The 18,571-nt window shown below is 53.2% G+C and overlaps 4 protein-coding genes across 4 annotated transcripts; all 4 read left to right on the forward strand.

Moving 5' to 3' along the window:
• The first annotated feature begins 1,104 nt into the window (after positions 1–1,104).
• Positions 1,105–4,699, forward strand: LOC111944773 (uncharacterized). Its single transcript, XM_086873805.1, has 9 exons — positions 1,105–1,936; positions 2,046–2,195; positions 2,385–2,535; positions 2,840–2,987; positions 3,235–3,422; positions 3,512–3,649; positions 3,943–4,056; positions 4,229–4,366; positions 4,580–4,699. Exons 3-6 carry the CDS (start codon positions 2,423–2,425, stop codon positions 3,594–3,596), a joined length of 534 nt encoding a protein of 177 aa, XP_086729931.1. The 5' UTR covers positions 1,105–1,936; positions 2,046–2,195; positions 2,385–2,422; the 3' UTR covers positions 3,597–3,649; positions 3,943–4,056; positions 4,229–4,366; positions 4,580–4,699.
• An 8-nt stretch (positions 4,700–4,707) lies between these two features.
• LOC147646196 (uncharacterized) lies at positions 4,708–12,731 on the forward strand. The gene has a single exon (XM_086873801.1). The coding sequence runs from the start codon at positions 5,230–5,232 to the stop codon at positions 7,411–7,413; it is 2,184 nt and encodes a 727-aa protein (XP_086729927.1). The 5' UTR covers positions 4,708–5,229; the 3' UTR covers positions 7,414–12,731.
• LOC147646197 (uncharacterized) lies at positions 11,178–12,731 on the forward strand. The gene has a single exon (XM_086873803.1). It carries the CDS (start codon positions 11,178–11,180, stop codon positions 12,576–12,578), a length of 1,401 nt encoding a protein of 466 aa, XP_086729929.1. The 3' UTR covers positions 12,579–12,731.
• Positions 12,732–12,773: 42 nt separating this feature from the next.
• Positions 12,774–15,513, forward strand: LOC147646198 (uncharacterized). The gene is made up of 5 exons (XM_086873804.1): positions 12,774–12,832; positions 12,969–13,123; positions 13,282–13,383; positions 13,866–14,905; positions 15,193–15,513. Exons 4-5 carry the CDS (start codon positions 13,995–13,997, stop codon positions 15,245–15,247), a joined length of 966 nt encoding a protein of 321 aa, XP_086729930.1. The 5' UTR covers positions 12,774–12,832; positions 12,969–13,123; positions 13,282–13,383; positions 13,866–13,994; the 3' UTR covers positions 15,248–15,513.
• Positions 15,514–18,571: the final 3,058 nt, after the last annotated feature.

Below are 18,571 nucleotides of genomic sequence, written 5' to 3' on the forward strand. Positions count from 1 at the left end.
AAAACCTCAAACTGGTAGATTTGTTGAGCTCTGTTGGGCTCAAAAAACAACATTGTTGGGAGTTAGGTGTGTTTTTTTTTTAGTTCTGGCTTGCCTGTGGAATTTTTACCCATTAGTTTCAGAGAAAACTTAACTGCAGGTACTTGGTGGGTGCTTGTGAAAAGAGAAAGAGTTCAGCTGGGCCCAGGGTGGGAAGGGGGCAGGGCCCAGGGGAGGGTGGGGACAGTTTGGGGGGCTTTCTTCAGCTTCGGAGAAGAATACTTGGGGCGCAGAGCTGTTGCAGTGCGGAGAAGGGAATTTATCCATTACCCAGATGGAGCTGCTGCTGCATCTTCTCCTTCTTCCCTCTTCATTGGTGGCCTCACACCCCCTGTCCTGCCAGGACATGTGGCAGTGCTAGCCACCGCCGCGGAGCTGCTGATCCACCTCAGCCACCGGCCCAGGATCTCTGCTCATCAATGCTGTTCCAGCTGAGTGTTCCTCAGAGCCCTGCAGAAACACCAGGACTGTCTGCCAACCCAAGAGGGTTTGTGAAACAAAGCCTCTCCTCCATCCTTTCCCATCCCAGCCGAGAAGGCTGTCATGGGGTCTCTGGTTCTGTTTTGTTGCCAACACTGTAGTTATTGTTGTTTGTTTGCCTTGTTATAAATATTAGTAAAGAACTGTTATTCCTATCCCCAGATCTCTGCCTGAGAGCCCCTTGGTTTCAGGATTATCATAATTCAGAGGGAGGGGGTCTACATTTTTCATTCCTGTCCTCCCTAGCAGACACCTGTCTCCCAAAACCGAGACATTTCCATGAGTAAATTTTACAAATTTTTCAATGAAACTCTTATTGATAAATTTGGCTCCATTTAATTTATAACAAGTTGTTCCTAAAGATCCCGTCAGGCTGTCTTAGACACTTTGGGCAAGGGATTCCTTCCAAGCTGGGCCACTTGGGGGGGGGATGGGGGCGGCCCCAGGGCGGAGGGCAGGGTGTGCAAAGGCCCTTTGTGACACGCTGCAGCACGGTCACCGTGGGATGGTGGGAACGGGAGCAGATGTCAAAGGGCCCTTTGTGACACGTGCTGACATTGGAGCTGGCGGTGACAGGGCCACGCCACAGTGCTCGGTGCACGCGACGGGACAGGATGCACCAGAGCGGTGCTGTGAGGGGCCCCTGCACAGCACACTCATTTGTGTCTGACCCGGAGCCTTTCTGAGCCCTTATTCCTGCAGCTGACCTCAGGACCACACCACAGGACATGGGGACTTGGAGCTTGTCCGAGGCATCTCCAATCCCTGCAGTTACTGCCCCTGAGGCCAGACCAAAATCCTTGACCAGGAGACTCCTGTCCTTGTGGCAGGAGCCTTCAAGAGCCGACTGCAGGACTTGCTGTCCTATAGCCTTGCCCGGACTTGAGTCTTGCAGGTGCCTTCCAGGCACGACTGCAGGACTTGCTGACTCGGAGCTTTTCCCAGGCATCTCTCCTGCAAGTAGCCAGAAATCCAGTCACTGCCATGGAGCAGCGACCCCCAAGAGTGCCCAAGTTGGCCTGGGTTGAAGAGGAGGAAGAAGGCCCTCAAACTACCCCATCACAGGAGACTGAAGAGGTGCAGCCATTCCAGCCACTGCAGGAGGGTTAGTGGCAGAGCTGGCCAACAGGGTTCTGCCTGTGGCCGGCTTGGCCCCATCCCATCCTGTTCCGTCGCGTCCCCTGGAAAAAGCCACAGAAAGGATGGAAGAGAGGCCAGGGCTGCCTCTCCCCGCAGCGACTGTGCTGCATCCCCTGGGGCATCCTGGGACTGTCCCTGCCTGGGCAACGCAGGGCTGGGTTGTGTTCTCCAACCTCTCCCGCAGCCCCTCAGCTCTGGCTGCTCTTTGCCAGATGCAGCCATGGATGGCACACAAGAGCAGGACACCGCCCGTGGCCGCTTCCGCAGAGCAGCGCAGGTACCTGCAGCCATCCCCACCTGCGCTGGGCCTGCTGGCACTGCTCAGCCCAGCACCGCACTTGGAGCACTCCATGCAACTTCCCTGCCTTCCTGCCCTTCTCCTACAGTTTCTTTACCAATTCATCACGAGAATTGGCAAGGAAGACACCAGTCCCATGGACACTGAGGTCAAAGCATCCTCAGATGTCTTGGAAGAACAGAGCAGCGCTGCCCAGCTGGATTTGCTTGTAGAGACGGCTCTTTCTAGTCCAGAGCAAGTAAGCAGCCTGTGGCCAGCCTTTGATCCTCCAGCAATTCCTTGGCTTTCCCAAGCCACTCTTACTGGTCACTTGAAGCTTTTGAGGCCATGGCAGCGTGGTGGAAGAGAACCACTTGTCTGGGGAAGAAGCTGGGGACATTGCTGACTCCCTCTGCTAGCATTCTAAGACTCCCTGTGCCTGCTCCAGGTGCCCGCTGTGGTGAGGTACACATCTACCAGTGGCTCATGGCCAATGAGTCTGCTGAGCACAAGATGGACTGGGCCCTGATGCAAGTGGCCGAGGCAGAGCCCGATGATGTGGCCATCACTCTCCTGCAGGTGGCCCCAACGTGTGACAGGTATGGGGCCCAGCTGCCCCGAGGCCTCAGGGCTCCCCAGCCCATCCCCCTGTACAGCCCAGCCCAGGGCTGTGAGCAACAGAGAGTTCCAGGGCCCTCTGGCTGCTCCCTTTGCCAGCCCTGCTACAAAGTCAGCCCCAGAGCCTGCTGCCATGCTGCCAGCCTGCCCCTCAGGGGCCTGTCCCCACAGGGCTGGGCTGCCTGGCTGCTGCTGACGCTGAGGGGCAGTGGGCACAGGCAGAGCTAGCGGCCAGCTCAGCTCCCCACTGCTGTCCAGCCCACGGTGCTGTGTCTGACCCCGCAGAGCTGCTATGGCCATGTGGACGACCATCTTGTTCTCGCCCTGGATTGCAGAGGAAGTGACACCACTCCTCATCAATGTGGTGGGGAGCTGGCTGCAGAAAAACCTGGGCACCTCTGATGGGGACAAGACGGCTGTCTTTTCCCTGACTGTGAGTTTCTGGCTGGCCTTTGCTCACTGCAAGGCCGGCCGCCTCTCCAGCAGCTCTGTTGCCTCCTTCCCCCACTGCATCTCCCTGCTTCAGGCACTGGCCACAAACCTGGCCTAGGGGCAGCTTCAGGGCCACCAGTACCGCTGCTCCCCCTGCGTCTCCCCCGGCCTCTCCCTGCCACGCTCAGGCCCTGCCACACGGACGCCCCGGCACTGAGCGCTGTCTCGAGCTGCTTTGTCCTCTGCAGGCAACTCTGGTGATGTGGAAGATCCTCCAGGGGCCCTGTTGCCCACAGATGCCGACAGTGTATTTCCCCCGCGTCTTTGTGCATCTGCTCTTCCAAACATACTTCAGTACTTTGTATATGCCAGAGGACATCCGTACCTTCTGGAAGGAATGCCAGGAGCAACATGGCCTCTCCACCAGCCCCAACAGGTGCTCCATGCCACTCCTCCTGTCCCTGCCACTTCCCCAGCCTTGGAGCCAGCGCTCCCAGCGTCACCTGGGCTTTGTTGTGCACACAGGTTTGCAGTGCAGACCCTGAAGGCCCTGCTCTGCAGTCTCCACTTGGAGCATGTGGTGGTGGCAATAGAACGCAAGCGTGGCTGAGACACGCTGCTCTGTGCTGACACCCACCACTATGCCGTGGGTCTCCTGGCCAGGTGAGCCTCCCTTCTCCCCACTGCCTCTGACATTTGTGCCCCATGGGCAGGATGCCCCCCACGGTCCCCGTGGCCATGGGCCTGAGGGCCTCGTCACCGAGGGCCTCGTCACCGAGGAATGGCCAAGGAGACTGCAAAAGGCTGCGAGAGGAAGGTGCCCAGGAGCAGCCACATCTCAAGGGCCCACATCCCCTTGCAGGGTGCTAGGGCAATATGACAACTGTGTCCATCAGTCCTGGGAGAGGCTTTCCTCCCCCTTGCTGAGGCTCTTTGTTCCATTTTCCGCCTTCCAGGGTAATGCGCCGTGCATCCGTCCACTTGTGCAAAAGCATCTTAAGCTACTGCTTGAGCTGCTCAGCAAACCAATGCCACACTGGGATGTCTCTGCCATGGCATTCCTTGTGGAGGTGAGCCTGATGGCCAGCACTACCTCGCTCAGCTCCCTACCAGCCCTGTCCCCTTGCATAGCCACAGCTGCCTGGGACGGCACCCACGCCCTGTGCTGCTGCCTGGGCCCAGCCCTGCGCACTTCCAGGCTCCTGCCGGCCGGCTCCCCTCTCACTGCCCTGTGCCTTTCAGCTCCTAGATTGCCTGGACTTGAATGAATGCGCTGACAGCCTAATGGCTATCTTGTCGAAGCACCTGTGGTACAACTGCAGAGAGATGCATCACCAGGTTCTCAGGGCTCTCCTCCTGTTAAGGGACCATCCCTGCATGGTGAGAAGGGGGCAGCAGCTGAAGCCATGTGGGCAGCATGAGGCTGGGCAATGCTGTCCCTTGGCCTTGGCCAGCCTTTGCCTTGGGAGCTGAGGCAGCTCCTCCCAGCTCTCCTGCCTCCTGCTTCAGCTGCCCGAGTGCTTTGGGACAGGCCTTTGGCCTCTGGGCCCTGCGGCAGCTGCCCGAGCTTTCACACACTTGTGTTCTGCACAGGCCGAAAGAATGCAGAGCCTGACAGGAAGACTACTGCACCTCCTGTGGGACTTTGATAGTGACGTGGCCAGGATGAGCATTGTTCTCCTTGGCTATATTTTCTTGGAAAAAAACACCCCAATATATAGAGAGCTTTTTAGCAGATGGGGGGCACGATATATTAGTAAAAGCCTGTCTGCACAAACCAGCCTCTGTGTTAAGTCGTAATATTAAGGGCCAAAATCCTTGAAACTTGCCTGTAGAAAGTAAAACAACATTCCTGTGTACCAGAATAAGAATGTAAACTTGTGTGTACTAGCCAATAGTAGCTTGCTCTGCCCGCAAACCCTGTAGACCCTATAAAAGGTGTGTTAATAATAGAAATAAACGGCATTCACAATTACTTCTGTGAAGACTGGTGAACAGCTCGGGGGTCCTTCAACATCTGGCGCTCCGACCAAGGACACCCCTGCGGGCAGAGGGGCTTTGGAGTCAGCGGAGTGGATCTGGGCATTATACGTCGCGGGCTTGGATCGGCACCGGATAGGCAGCCTGAGCGCGGTGAAACGCTGAGCGGTAGGACGTGGAAAGTCAGGCTGCTGGGGGGGGCCCAGGAAGGCAAGGGCGTGGTAGAAGGGTCGCAACCTTCCCCCTTGCGGGTGGCCGTCAGCATGGAGGCAGAGTTTGCGGCGGCTAAAAAACTGCTTCTCGGTATCCTCGTTAAACGAGGTGAAGCAGCCAGGGAAAAGGACCTGGATAAGCTCATTATATGGGCGAAAAATCGTGGGCATTTTGCAGTGCCCTCACTGCTTTTTGCAGTGGAAGAATGGATGGATGTTGGGAATCTGATGTGGGATACGGCAATCACGGGAAAGAGTAAAGACGTAGTAGCCCTCGGTTCAGTTTGGAAACTTGTGTTAAATGCCCTACGAGATATGAAGGCAGAGTCCTCAGTAGCAGCAGCCGCCATAGATGCTATGATGCCGCCCGAGACAGACGCGCCACAGCCACCCCCTGCCGAGTCCTCTAGCCGTTTGAGTGCATTTTTCGGGGTTGGGCATGTCCGGCCAGCGAAGGGGCTTACCGGGAAGCAGTGTAGCACCGTGTCGGAACTTTTAAAATCCCAGGGGTGCGCCGATGCGGCTCCAGCCGCGCCGGCAGGGCACTCTGCGGCCCTGGCTGCGCCGGCAGAGCACTCTGCGACTCCGTCCACGCCGGCAGAGCCTAAGCCGGAAGTTACTCTGCCGAATGCGGATGTAGGAATGACGGCTCCCCCGGAAGGAGCGGGCGCCAGCTCCAGCCAGGCGGAGCCTGATACGTCAGCAGAAACGAGAGCCGCGAAGTGCAAACCGAAGGTCTACCCTTCGATGCCATCTACTGTTCACTGGGGAAGACCGCAGAATGTCCCTCTCCCCCCTGATGACGACATTTCTATGCATTCTGATGACGGACGGCTTGCAGCGGGAGCAGAGCCAATTGATGACAGCGCAGCGGCAAAAAAGGAGCTACTGGGGTGGCACCATCAGATGGAGCAGCTCGTGCAGCAGCTCCAAGCTCGAATTGAACAAACCCTATGTGCGAATAAGGCACAGCCTCAACAAGAGAAAGCAGCCCTGCAGCAAACACCGAAACAACGAGCAGAATCAGTTCAACAATTACAGGATATGCTGCGTCCTGAACCATCTACTCCACCTTTGGAAATACTGTCAACACCGCAATCTTGTTCCAGCTCTATTACCATGGAGGAAGAGAGCAGAAAACACAGAGCACAGCAGAGATGGTCCGGCATCATTCGAGATGCAATTCTGGAGGGAGAATGGCAAGCAGCAGGGACAGTTGCTTGTCCCATTTTGTATGATCAGCAGAATCCACGTTATGAACAGCATGACTGGAAGATCTTGCAGCAAGCCAAAAAGACAGTCACTGAGAATGGCATCAAATCTGAAGCTGCAAACGCTGCATTGGATTGGCTGTTCACCTCTGATGTCAACAGTCCTATAGATAGCCAGAATCTCGCACGTCTGCTTTTAACTCCATCACAGCTTATGGTGTGGGAGAAGGAATGGAAGAGGTTAGCAGTTCTAGAAGCCAATCGACCTCGAGATCAAAATGATGTATTGCATGGACTTAATCCTGACATGCTCACCGGTTCAGGAGTTTACAGTCATATGGCTGTACAGCTAAACTACCCTCTTGCAATGCATCATTTGTCTGCACAGCTCGCTCGTCAAGCCTTTAATGCTGTGCCTGACTGCAAACCTCATCCTTCCTTCACAACAATACGGCAAGGCCTCACAGAACCATATTCCCATTTTATCGATCGTCTGTCAGCAGCCCTTAAAGCTCAGAATGACATGACTGAAGAGGCAAAACAGAACATGTTCAAACTGTTAGCTTTTGAGAATGCCAACTCGAAGATAAAGCCTGTTCTTGCCACACTCCCAAAGCAAGCAGACGTAGGAGACATGCTAGATATTGCCCTGCGAGTAAATCAAACGCAACAAGGACAGCTAGTAGCCAATGCTGTTGCAGAAGCCATCAAGCCAACCACAAGTCTGATTGCTGCTGCTGTCAGCAAGATGGGAAATAGAGACAAACCCTCCCCCACACCTCCAGGCATCTGTTTTCGATGTGGCGACAGAGGGCACCATCGAAGATTCTGCCCAGCTACTGTGTGGTGTGATCACTGCCAGACAAGCAAGCATGCTACTTCTCTATGTCGCCTTGCAAAAAACATGATCAAGAGCGCGAGAAGCCGCCGCGCGAAGACACAAGTTGCCGGCCCAACTCTATTCAGCAGCTTAAACCACCAGCAACACGGGGAAGCCTGGGAATCGATTTGGCAGCATCAGTAGATGTCACACTCATCGACACCAGTGTCCGCAAAATCCCAACTGGAGTTACAGGACCTGTTTATTCTGCTACCAGTGCACTTGGTGCTTTGTTGATTGGGAGGTCATCTGCTGGAATTGCAGGACTTATTGTTCTCCCAGGAGTCATCGATGCTGATTACCTTGGTGAAATCCAAGTGTGTGCCTACACCCTAGCTCCTCCACTTACAATCAAAAAGGGAACAAGAATCGCTCAATTAGTGTTGCTTCAGAAGGTGGCAACCGAGAAAGACATTTTTCGAAGTGCTCCTGAACGCGGAGCCAAAGGATTTGGGTCAACAGGAGACACAGTGGTGAATCTCGTTCAACAAATGAGTCATCGGCCAATAACTGAAATCACCCTGTGCCATGGGTCAAAACAGCAAAAAGTTAAGATGATGCTAGACACAGGAGCTGATGTCACCATCGTCAGCCGAGTCTGGTGGCCAAGAGAATGGCCTCTCCACAGAGCCTCGAGCTCGGTACAAGGTGTAGGAGGATACTCCACGCCGCTGAGAAGTGTACACCCGGTCCAGTTTCGATTTCCTGAAGGACAGACTACTACCTTATGTCCATACATCATGCCTTTGCCTGGAACCCTTGGAGGGCTCGTTGGCCGAGACGTTCTCAGCCAACTTGGAGCAACACTAACTCTCCCCAATCAATCACCTTTTTAGTAGTTGCCACTGCTGACAGGCCGCCAACCCCAAAGATTCAGTGGAGATCTAATGAGCCTGTGTGGGTTGAGCAGTGGCCTCTATCCCAAGAGCGGCTAGCAATTGCGCATGAGCTTGTCAAGGAACAGCTACAAGCAGAGCATATCCAACCCTCACTCAGCCCATGGAATACTCCAATTTTTGTCATCCCAAAGAAGTCCGGAAAATGGCGATTGCTGCATGACCTGCGCAAAGTAAATGACCAAATGTGGGCAATGGGGGCGTTACAACCAGGGATGCCCTCTCCCACAATGCTGCCACAGGAATGGCATCTTCTAGTCATAGATCTGAAAGACTGTTTCTTCACGATACCCCTGCAGAAAGAAGACACGGTGAGATTTGCCTTCACTTTGCCATCAATCAATAAAGAAAGTCCGTCTCAGAGATTCGAGTGGGTGGTCCTTCCACAAGGGATGAAAAATTCTCCAACAATGTGCCAACTGTTTGTGCACTGGGCACTGACACCTGTGCGTGACAAGCTTTCCCAGACAATTATTTATCACTACATGGATGACATTTTGTTTTGTCAACGTGATCCATTCCAAGATGAAGATCTCACATTTATCACCGCCCAGCTCGCAGAGAAAGGCTTGGTGGTTGCCCCAGAAAAAATTCAAAGGCAAGCCCCATGGAAGTACCTAGGGTGGATTTTGACATCTTCATCAGTCCACCCACAGAAATTAGAATTAACTACTGAGATCCATACCCTTAACGATGCGCAAAGGCTTGTTGGAGATCTGCAATGGGTACGATCCATTGCTGGTATCCGAAATGATGAGATAGCACCCTTAATGAGCCTTTTGAAAGGTACAGACCCACAAGCTCCGATTACCCTTTCGGCAGATCAAAAGAGCTGTCTCATTTATCTAGGGAAGAAACTGCTTTCAACACTAGCAGACAGAAGATTGCCAGATGTGCCTCTGGGACTTCTGATTTGTAACCACCCTGTTGCACCGTGTGCCATCATATTTCAGTGGCCTGCTTGGCAAAAAGAGAAAGGGGGAGAAGGTCCACCTAAGAGCCGTCGAGGTGCCAAGCAGCCTGCCAAGAAGCCAATGTTAGTGCAATTAGCGAAGAAAGGTGTTGAGCCTTTAGCGATCCTTGAGTGGATTTTCACGCCATATACGCCACCAATGAGTATCTGGCAGAGGACAGAAGCAATTGCTTATCTTATTAAGAAGGCGAGAACACGAACTGTGGAAATTAGTGGTGCTGAGCCGGAACATATTAGTCTGCCAATAACAATAGAAAATTTTGAGTGGATGCTGAGGCACTCAGAGCCGATTCAATTAGCGTTGCTCAGCTATCCAGGGTCTGTACACAATAGACAACCTAGCGACCCACGCCTGCAAATTATCTTAAAACAGAGGTGGTTGCAGCAGCCCAAGGTTGTGAAGCAGCCTGTAAAAGGCCTTACAGTGTACACGGACGCAGGAAGTCGGCGGAAAAAGGCAGCCTGTACCTGGCAACAAGACTCGAGTTGGAGAAGTAAAACTATAGATGGAGACGCACACGACTCACTGCAGACATTAGAACTTACAGCCGTCGCATGGGCACTGTCTCATTGGCGAGACAGCAAGCTGAACATTGTGTCGGATTCACTGTACGTGGTAGGAGTGGTACAACGTATTGAGGACGCTCTCATTAAACCAACAGATAATAAGCGATTGTGTCAACTATTTTTTCAAATCAAAAGAGCTATAGAGGACAGAAACGAGCCCTGCTGCATCATTCACATCCGCAGTCATCAAACAGAATTAGGTCTCGGAGAAGGCAATGCAAAAGCTGACACGCTTGTCAGTCCTGTTGTAGCAGCACCAAGAGACTCCTTCGCAGCTGCAAGAGAGAGTCATGCTCTCTTCCATCAAGCCGCAAAAGCCTTGCAGAGACAATTTAACATCAGCTTAACAGATGCGCAAGGCATTGTGAAATCCTGTCCACAGTGCAGTCAATATGGAACCACTCTAGGCTTAGGCGTTAACCCCAGGGGTCTTCAAGCCTGTGAGATTTGGCAAATGGACATAACACATGTGCCTGAATTTGGTCGCCTCAAATATGTACATGTTACAATAGATACCTTTTCAAAAATGGTTTGGGCCACTGCACAAGTAGGAGAGAAAAGCATACATGTAATTCGACATTTGGTAGCGTGCTTTGCCATAATGGGAGTTCCGAAGGAAATAAAAACAGACAATGGGCCTGCATATGTAGGAACGCGAGTTTCCCAATTCCTACAAAGATGGGGAGTCAAACATGTAACTGGAATTCCCCATGTGTCATCTGGACAAGCCATTGTAGAGAGAGCCCATAGGACCCTAAAAGAGTATTTGGATAAGCAAAAAACACCAGAGCAATTAGACCCTACCATTCGATTGCAACAAGTGTTGTTCACTCTGAATTTCCTCAGTTTAGTTGGGGATTTAGAGCAACCCCCGGTGGTCATTCACAATAGTCAAGTAAAGATGCAAGCTACCCCAGAGGTTAAGTTATATTACAAAAACCCAAAAACAGGTATCTGGGAGGGACCGAGTCCATTGCTATTTAACGGGCGCGGTTACAGTTGTGTTTCCACAGATACTGGACCATTGTGGGTGCCTGGCCGATGGACCAAACCAGCCACGAAAGACCTGAGGAACAAGCAGAATGTTGATGCCCTCAGTCAACCTTTGATCGGCTGTCAGCTGACACCACAAGAACAAGAAATGTTTCAGGACTGAACTGTGTTAAACCATAGTCTGTTTGTGAGAGATTCCTGAGAAGATCTGAGAAGAGTGCAGAGACTCTATCTAATTGTGCACGAAACAAATTTTAGTTGTGTGTTTACCCTTTTTGCAAATTGCTTTCACGCTTAGACTATATATATATCAGAGCACGTGTGTTAGAGTAGACAGATAAGAGTTAAGATAAGAAGTTTTAGTGTGTGTAGCGATTACTATATTAATATAAGGTATAAGTATTCCCCCCTCAAGAGCTAGCATAAGCATCTTTGAAAGTTCACTTAACGATCAGAGTTTTAGCTGTGAGTTTGCAAACATGATGCCACTTGCATGGGACAAACTGCTTGTGGTAATTATTCTGTGTGTAACCCCAACCAGCTGTCTGCTGACTGATATCCAAAAGCGACAGAACATATGGGTCACCTTAGCACACCTGACCGGTCAAAAATCAATGTGTTTGAGCCTAGCCACACCTGGAGATCCTTTTCGCACCTGTCTCGTGGGAGTCCCTGAATGGGATCCTCCAGCCTGTAAAGGTTTAGTTAGCAACGAGACTCGACTAAATCAATCCATAATGTTGCAGGAGTGCAACCGCACCCTCGGCCTCACATCTAGGCAACTTGAAGCCTGCTGGCAAGCGAAAATTATTGAGGTTCTCAATGTTACCATGAGACCCCCAGAAGAGTTAGATTTGCTAGGTTCTACCAATACTTCAGGTGGATGGATGATGTTTGAGCCCCCAACAAAAAATCATCTTGACAAAGCAACACAGCACTGGGCTACAGTCAACCCCATAGTTGATCTCGTTACTGCCACTGAGAGTAAAGCCTTTTACTCGCGATGCAATCTCACAGGACAATTGCCAAAGCGCCTACCTAGTTCCATCTTCCTAGTCTGTGGGGATAGGGCATGGAATGGAATTCCTGCCAGTCCACATGGAGGGCCATGTTATCTTGGGAAACTTACTTTGTTTCACCCAAGCTTACATCAATTGCTGAATGTGGCTGACAAAATGAAAATCAATAGACGGTCCAAACGAAGCCTAAATGAGTTACAGTGTAATGATGTTAGAAACCCAGACTTTTGGAATCGCGGCATAATCTGGGCGACCTCCTTCTTTATTCCAGGAGCAGCTGCCGCCAAAAGTCTAGCCACCTTAAAAAGGCTCGCTTGCTGGACTAGGACAGAATTAAATTTAACATCTACAATGCTAAGTGAGCTTTCAGCCGATGTGAGTAGTGTACGTCATGCAGTGTTACAAAACCGAGCTGCAATTGACTTTTTACTCCTAGCGCAGGGACATGGTTGTGAGGAGTTTGAAGGCATGTGCTGCTTGAATCTTACTGATCATTCAGTTTCCATCCACAAGCAACTACGCCAGCTACAGGATGGGTTGCATGCCCTGAAGGAAGTTAGTAACCCCATTGAGAGTTGGTTCGCCAGCTGGGGCATCACTGGGTGGTTGAAGTCTCTTGTGCTAGAGGGAGGACGGATACTATTCATAATGATAATGGTGATAATGCTTGTAGGTTGTATGTTATCTTGTGTTCGTAAAAGTGTAGAACAAGCCGCATCCAAGGCCTGGTTTGTGCAAAAAGGAAACGGGGGAATTATAGAGAGCTTTTTAGCAGATGGGGGGCACGATATATTAGTAAAAGCCTGTCTGCACAAACCAGCCTCTGTGTTAAGTCGTAATATTAAGGGCCAAAATCCTTGAAACTTGCCTGTAGAAAGTAAAACAACATTCCTGTGTACCAGAATAAGAATGTAAACTTGTGTGTACTAGCCAATAGTAGCTTGCTCTGCCCGCAAACCCTGTAGACCCTATAAAAGGTGTGTTAATAATAGAAATAAACGGCATTCACAATTACTTCTGTGAAGACTGGTGAACAGCTCGGGGGTCCTTCAACACCAATATCCTGGCGCAGGGCCCTGCAGCTGGCTGAGCCGCTCCTGAAACTCCTGGACAATGTAAGGCTCTGTGCCCCAGCCACGGCCACTGGCTGCTGCCTGGGCACTTCATGCCCCATGCATTTGCAGGCCTGCGCCAATGTGGGCCAGAAGAAGCCAATGATGAGGTCATTTTTCCTTCCTTTCTTTCATACAGCCTGATAGCCAGGTGCAGCTGCTCTCCATGTCTCCATGTCTCTCCTTCTGTCTTTGGCAGAAGAAGAAGGAAAAAAGCCCCTAAAGAAAAAAGTGTACCAGAGCCTGCTCCCACTCTTTTTCCACTGCCAAGATGAGAATCGGCATGTGGCAGAGGTGAGGACTCCTGGGCTGCTGCTGCACCTTGGCAGGGGGCTCAGCTGCCTCCTGCCCTGACGCAGGCTTGCAGGCTGCAGCCTCCTCCAGGCCTTGGCACTGGGACACTCCTGTGCCCTGCTTTGTGGGGCCATTTGCGGCTCTCTGCTGCTCCCCAGGCCTCTCGGACAACGCTCCTTCGCGCGGCTGACTTCCTGAAGAGGCCAGACCTAGAAAAAGCTGTCAGGAAGGAGAAGCTGTGGAAGTTTGCCAAGCTCGTGGTAAGGACAGCCTGGAAGTGCCAGCCTCAGACTAGAGAAGCCCCCTGGCCCCGGTGCTCAGTGTGTGGGGCTGGCAGCTGTGCCTCTGCCCACTGCTGCAGCCGGGGGCCGCACGGCTTCTTCTCCAGCCCCCTGTGGCCCCGAGCCGGGTGCCGATGGAGCCCCGGCCCAGCGGGGCTGCGGGCCGGGCCGGCACCACGGCTCCGCGGGCAGCAGCCGGCCCTCTGCCCCCTCCAGAGCCCGGCGCCAGCGGCTGCTGGCCGGGCCTCAGGGCTGGCCGGGTGTTAAGAATAATATGTTACAGTTGCTGTTTGTAAACTCCTTACTTACCTTGTACCCCGGTCCCAGGATATTGTTAAGAATAATACGTTCCAGTTGCTGTTTGTAAACTCCTTACTTACCTTGTACCCCTGTCCCAGGTTTACTTACCTTGTACCCCTGTCGCAAATTGCTGTACCCCGTATTTCTTGTTCCTTGTTCAGCCAGGCCCTGCCCCCTCTGCTCCTAGACTCCCACATGCCAACATTGTATCCCTTTCCCGAGTTGCTGTACCGTCCTGAGGAGGAAGATGACATACGGACTTTTATGCAAATGAGAGAGACCAGAGACTTATGGGATGCACCCAGACTGGAAAAAGACCCCAAAACAACGAGCCACGCAAAAGGGAAGGAATAGAACCAGCACCATCTAACAAGGAAGACCCAGAGGAGTCCCCTGGCTTCTTTCCAGGGGCCGACATAACCTCGAGGAGACTCGACTGGGATGACAGCCTAGACTACGAGCCCAAGAGAACGAGTCTTCCCGGGGACTCCCGTGAGGAAGGAAGGCCCAGCTCTGCCCTAGTGACAGAGCTGCATGGATCCTCCTCTTCTGCGGTGTCTAGTGGGAGCAGTGGCGGTGTGCGCGACCCCTCGGGCCCCCCCCCCAGAGCTGTGCTGCTTGATAAAGGCCTTTTAAAAAGGAGCTGGTCTCCTGGCCCGTTTATCACACCGGGCACGGGAGGCCGGGGCGGGCCCCAGGCAGCAGCGCCCGGCCGAGGGGCAGAGCCCGCGCCAACCCTTCCCTCCTGCCGCTCTCTCCAGCTGGCAGACAACAGGATCCCCTTGGCCGAGCACCTGCGCCGGGGTCTGCAGTACCTGCAGGACCCACAGGAGACCCTGCGAGCGGCGGCCGTCAGGGTTATCGTTGAGTCACAAGCCCGGGCTCCCTCCCTGCCTCGCCACAGCTCGGCCCCAGCCCCGGCTGCTGCCCCGGCAGCCGCACCCGGGCCCGGCGCCCTGGATCCCCGGCTGCCCTCGGGGCTGCTGCTGCCGGCCTCTGGCAGCCGTGCCCTTGGGCTGAGTCAGGGTGCGGCAAGGGCCCGGGCTGAGCCCTGCCGGGGCAGGAGGCCGTGTGGCCACAGGGCTGGCAGCGCCGCTGGTAGGGAGCTGTGCTGCTGGGACCCTGACAGGCTCTATGTTCTCAGGGATGGCCGGGGAGCAGCTGAGGGGGCAGCACGCAGAGCTCCACGTTTTGTGCAGAGGTGAGCCAGGGCAGCGGGCTGACAGCGGTGGCTGTCGGGGGCAGCTGCAAGCCCTGGCCAGGCTGTGGAGGGCTCTGCTCCCTGTCCCCATGAGGGACGGCGTGGCAGAGCACAGTGAGATTTCAGGGCCACGTGGGGCATTTGTGGCCAGCAGCTTCGGGCTGATCCCCTTGGTCCCTGCTCCCTGCTGGCCAAGGCAAGAGCCGGCTGGCATGGCCCTGGCAGGGGGCTCTTGGTGGGCCCCCACAGCTCTGGGGTCTGACCGTGGCTGTTTGTCTCTCTTGCAGCCCTCGAACGCCTGATGGAGGACAGAAGCTGTGCCGTGTCAGACCTGGCACTTGAAACGTTGTATGTCCTCCGGGCCATCCAGAGTGGCCGATATTCCATTCTCCAGAGGATGCAAGACCAAATCCTCAGGGCATGGAGGACACGGCCTCGTCTGTCGGGCCTGGACTGGCTGCGCTGCTGGAGCTCTGCTCAGACCTGATTTGGGCAGCTCTGTCTGCTGGGGCCACATGGGCCAGCCTGGATTTTTTGTTTCAAAAAGTTTGTTCTTCTTTTTTTTTTTTTTTTTTTTTGTATGTAAATATAGGATATGTTATAAACCACAAGAGTCCCAAGACCTTTCTTTTGCTGCCCAGGGTGTGTGGGGCATAGAGGAAGAGAGGGGAAAGGGTTCTTGTGCTCAGCAACCTGCCAGGGCGTGCAGTGGTGCAGGGGAAATGGCCAGAAGCCCCTTGGCCTTTGGTGGTTGTGCTGAAGCCACAAGCCCTGTGGCAGGCAGGAAGCGCCATCTGTGTCCTGCTGCCTGTGTGTTGCTGCCGTGATGGCTGAGGAGCTGCTGGAGCTCCTGTGGGGCTGCGGCGCTTCTGCCGGGCCAGGCTGGGGGAGCCCCTGAGGGCACGGGGTGCTGGGAGGCCATGAAGGGATGAGGGGCTGCGGAGGCCCAGACGGGACAAGGCAGTGGGAAGGCACGAGGGGGATGTGTGAGGGAGTGGGTGGCAGGAGGTTCCAAGGGGACAGAAGGCCCCGGAGGGGCCAGGGTGGTGGGGAAACCCTGAGGAATTGGGTGTCAGAAGCCATAAGCAGCCCCCGGGCAGCCGCCTGGTCCCTGACACTCGGCTGATCCGGCGCTTCCCCAAAATGTCCCCCAGGCCTGTAGCAGAAGCCCTCGAGGCCAGGACACCACCCCAGCGGGAGGGTGGATAGCGTTGAGGGTTAGGTGTCCCTTTTTTTTGTTTTGTCCTTCTGGCCTGCCCAGGGAATTTTTACCCATTATGTGCTGGGACAACCTAACTACCGGTACTTAGGGGTGCTTGACAACGGACAATGACTGGCCAGGCCCAGGGGGGGAAGGGGGCAGAAAAGGAGGGTGTGGACAGTTTTTGGGCTGATTTTTCTTTGGTTTCGGGGAAGGATGTTTGTGTGCTGGGTCGCGGAGCTGCTGCGGTTGGAGAGAAGGGAATTCGCCATCACCCAGACGGAGTTGCTGCTTCTTCTCCTTCTCCCCTCTTTGTTGGCACCCTCTGCCCTGCCGGGACATGTGGCAGCCACTGCTGCGGAGCTGCTGATACACCTCAGCCACCGGCCCAGGATCTCAGCTCATCCCTGCTGTTTCCAGCAGACTGTTCCTCGGAGCCCTGCAGGAGCACCGGGACTGCCCGCCTGAGGAGGTTTGTGAAAACAAGACCTCTCCCCCATCCCATCTCAGCCGAGAAAGCTGTCCCAGGGTCCCTGGTTCTGGTCCCTGGTCCCTGGTTATTGCTGTAGTTATTGTTGGTTTGTTTGCCTGGTTATACTAGTAAAGAACTGTTATTCCTATCTCCAGATCTCTGCCTGAAAGCCCCTTGATTTCAAATTTATCATAATTTGGAGGGAGGGGGTCTACATTCTTTCATCCCAAGGGGGGCTCCTGCTCTCCCTAGCAGACACCTGTCTTCTAGAACCAAGACAGATTTTGGCGCCCATCCGTGAGGCACTGAGAGAAAAGGGCATAAAAGGAATAACAGTTCTTAAATAACCTAACTTTTGTGTGCTGGATTTAGAAACCTTGTTAGGTAGAACCATGCTGTTCAGCTTACCCAGGTTCGCGGAGCATGTGGTCACAGCTATATTTCTCCCATTTGCTGTACCTTACTTAAATATGGGTCCTATAACTAAGGCTACTGTGGCTATTATCCAGCTTGTTTTGTGGATTGATAAGGTGAGGAATTCATGGATGTTTAACGTCCTCTGGACGGCGGGCTCATGGATTCAGAGCTGTCACACACTAACTGGATGGTTTTTGGGTTACTTTAATAATGGTACTGTAATAAATTAATCTATGAGTAAAAATTCGTAAAGGTATAATTAAAATATATATGTGATTGCGATGTCATAAAAATATAACATATAATGGGAATAAGTCCTTCTCCGGATCTGGTCGTGATTCTCCTCCGAGAGGCAACAGATTGCAGCCAAGCACCCAGATAACAATCGCAAGCAGGCACATCAGCCCCGAAAAGAATAGACAGGACACGGGCCATCGAACAAACAAAGGAACGGGCCTGGACGAGATATCGCCGAGCCCGAGCATCTCCGCCCTGCCCACCTGTGTTGGAGAAATGGAAAAACTAGACAAAGGAAGAGGAGACAGCCGAGATAGCCATCGGCTCCAGGATGGGTCCCACCACTCCACCCTAATGGCCCGGACCAAAATGATATCAAAAAGACATCCTGGACCTCTTTACATATGAGGAGCCTCTGCCCAACGTCTATTGACCCTATTCTCCAGTGCCAGGAAATCTATTCTTCGAACAATCAAGAACCTCTTAGCAAAGGGTGCCTGCTTGGAATTTGGCCTCGGGACACAAACTTCCTATAAAAACCCAGGCCAAGGGACTCTCAGGCGTGGATTTGGGAGCACCTATACCTTGTGTATAGACCCTGTCCACCCAGCGCTGCGCTGCTTATTTTATTGTGTTTTTTTCTTGTTGTTCGAATTTATTATTGTTTGATAATAAATTTTCTCTTTTATATAACCCGAAATTGCCTTTGCATTTATAACAGATTGGTGCCGTGACTCGGATAGGAGAAATTGCAGGAGAATCTCGCTACCCAGGACGGGTACCCCCGCTGATTTTAGCGGCCTGGTGAGCCGAGAACCTCCGCAGCACATTCCTATATCCGAACCAAATTTAGGCTAAGGTAAAACCACAATAAAAAAGGAGAAAGGATCCAGAGAGCTCGGGAAGGCACGGAGCCTTCGAGAAAGCCGCGGCTTGGTAGCTCGTAAAAGGTCATCTGTGCACGAAGACGCCCTCACAAGAAAATAGCTGTAAGTATTGTGAGGTTGAGCTGGTGATTGGGCGATTGTGTGAGACGTGATCTGATCACGAAGCGAGTGCGGACTTCAAGGTCGCGGTTCCATCCTCCCGCGAGGGAATTGGCCGGCCGAGAAGGAAACGATTTGGTGTGAGAAAGGTCTCTCTTTACACGGTTGTAAAAACCTGGGACGAAGGAGGTCCTGGGGGACTGATCACAGGAGGCTGAAAGGGGAAGAGGACGTCCTGTCGAGCTCGGGAATAAGTAAACCCTTTCAGTCAACGGGCCTAGGTAGAGGTCCAGCAGGAAAATCGAGTGCGGAATACAAGAGTCCCCAGTACAGCTAACTGAGTGGTGAGTATT

The sequence above is a fragment of the Cyanistes caeruleus genome, unplaced genomic scaffold (assembly GCF_971803275.1).
Source record: "Cyanistes caeruleus unplaced genomic scaffold, bCyaCae1.hap1.1 HAP1_SCAFFOLD_115, whole genome shotgun sequence".
Classification (NCBI taxonomy): Eukaryota; Metazoa; Chordata; class Aves; order Passeriformes; family Paridae; genus Cyanistes; species Cyanistes caeruleus.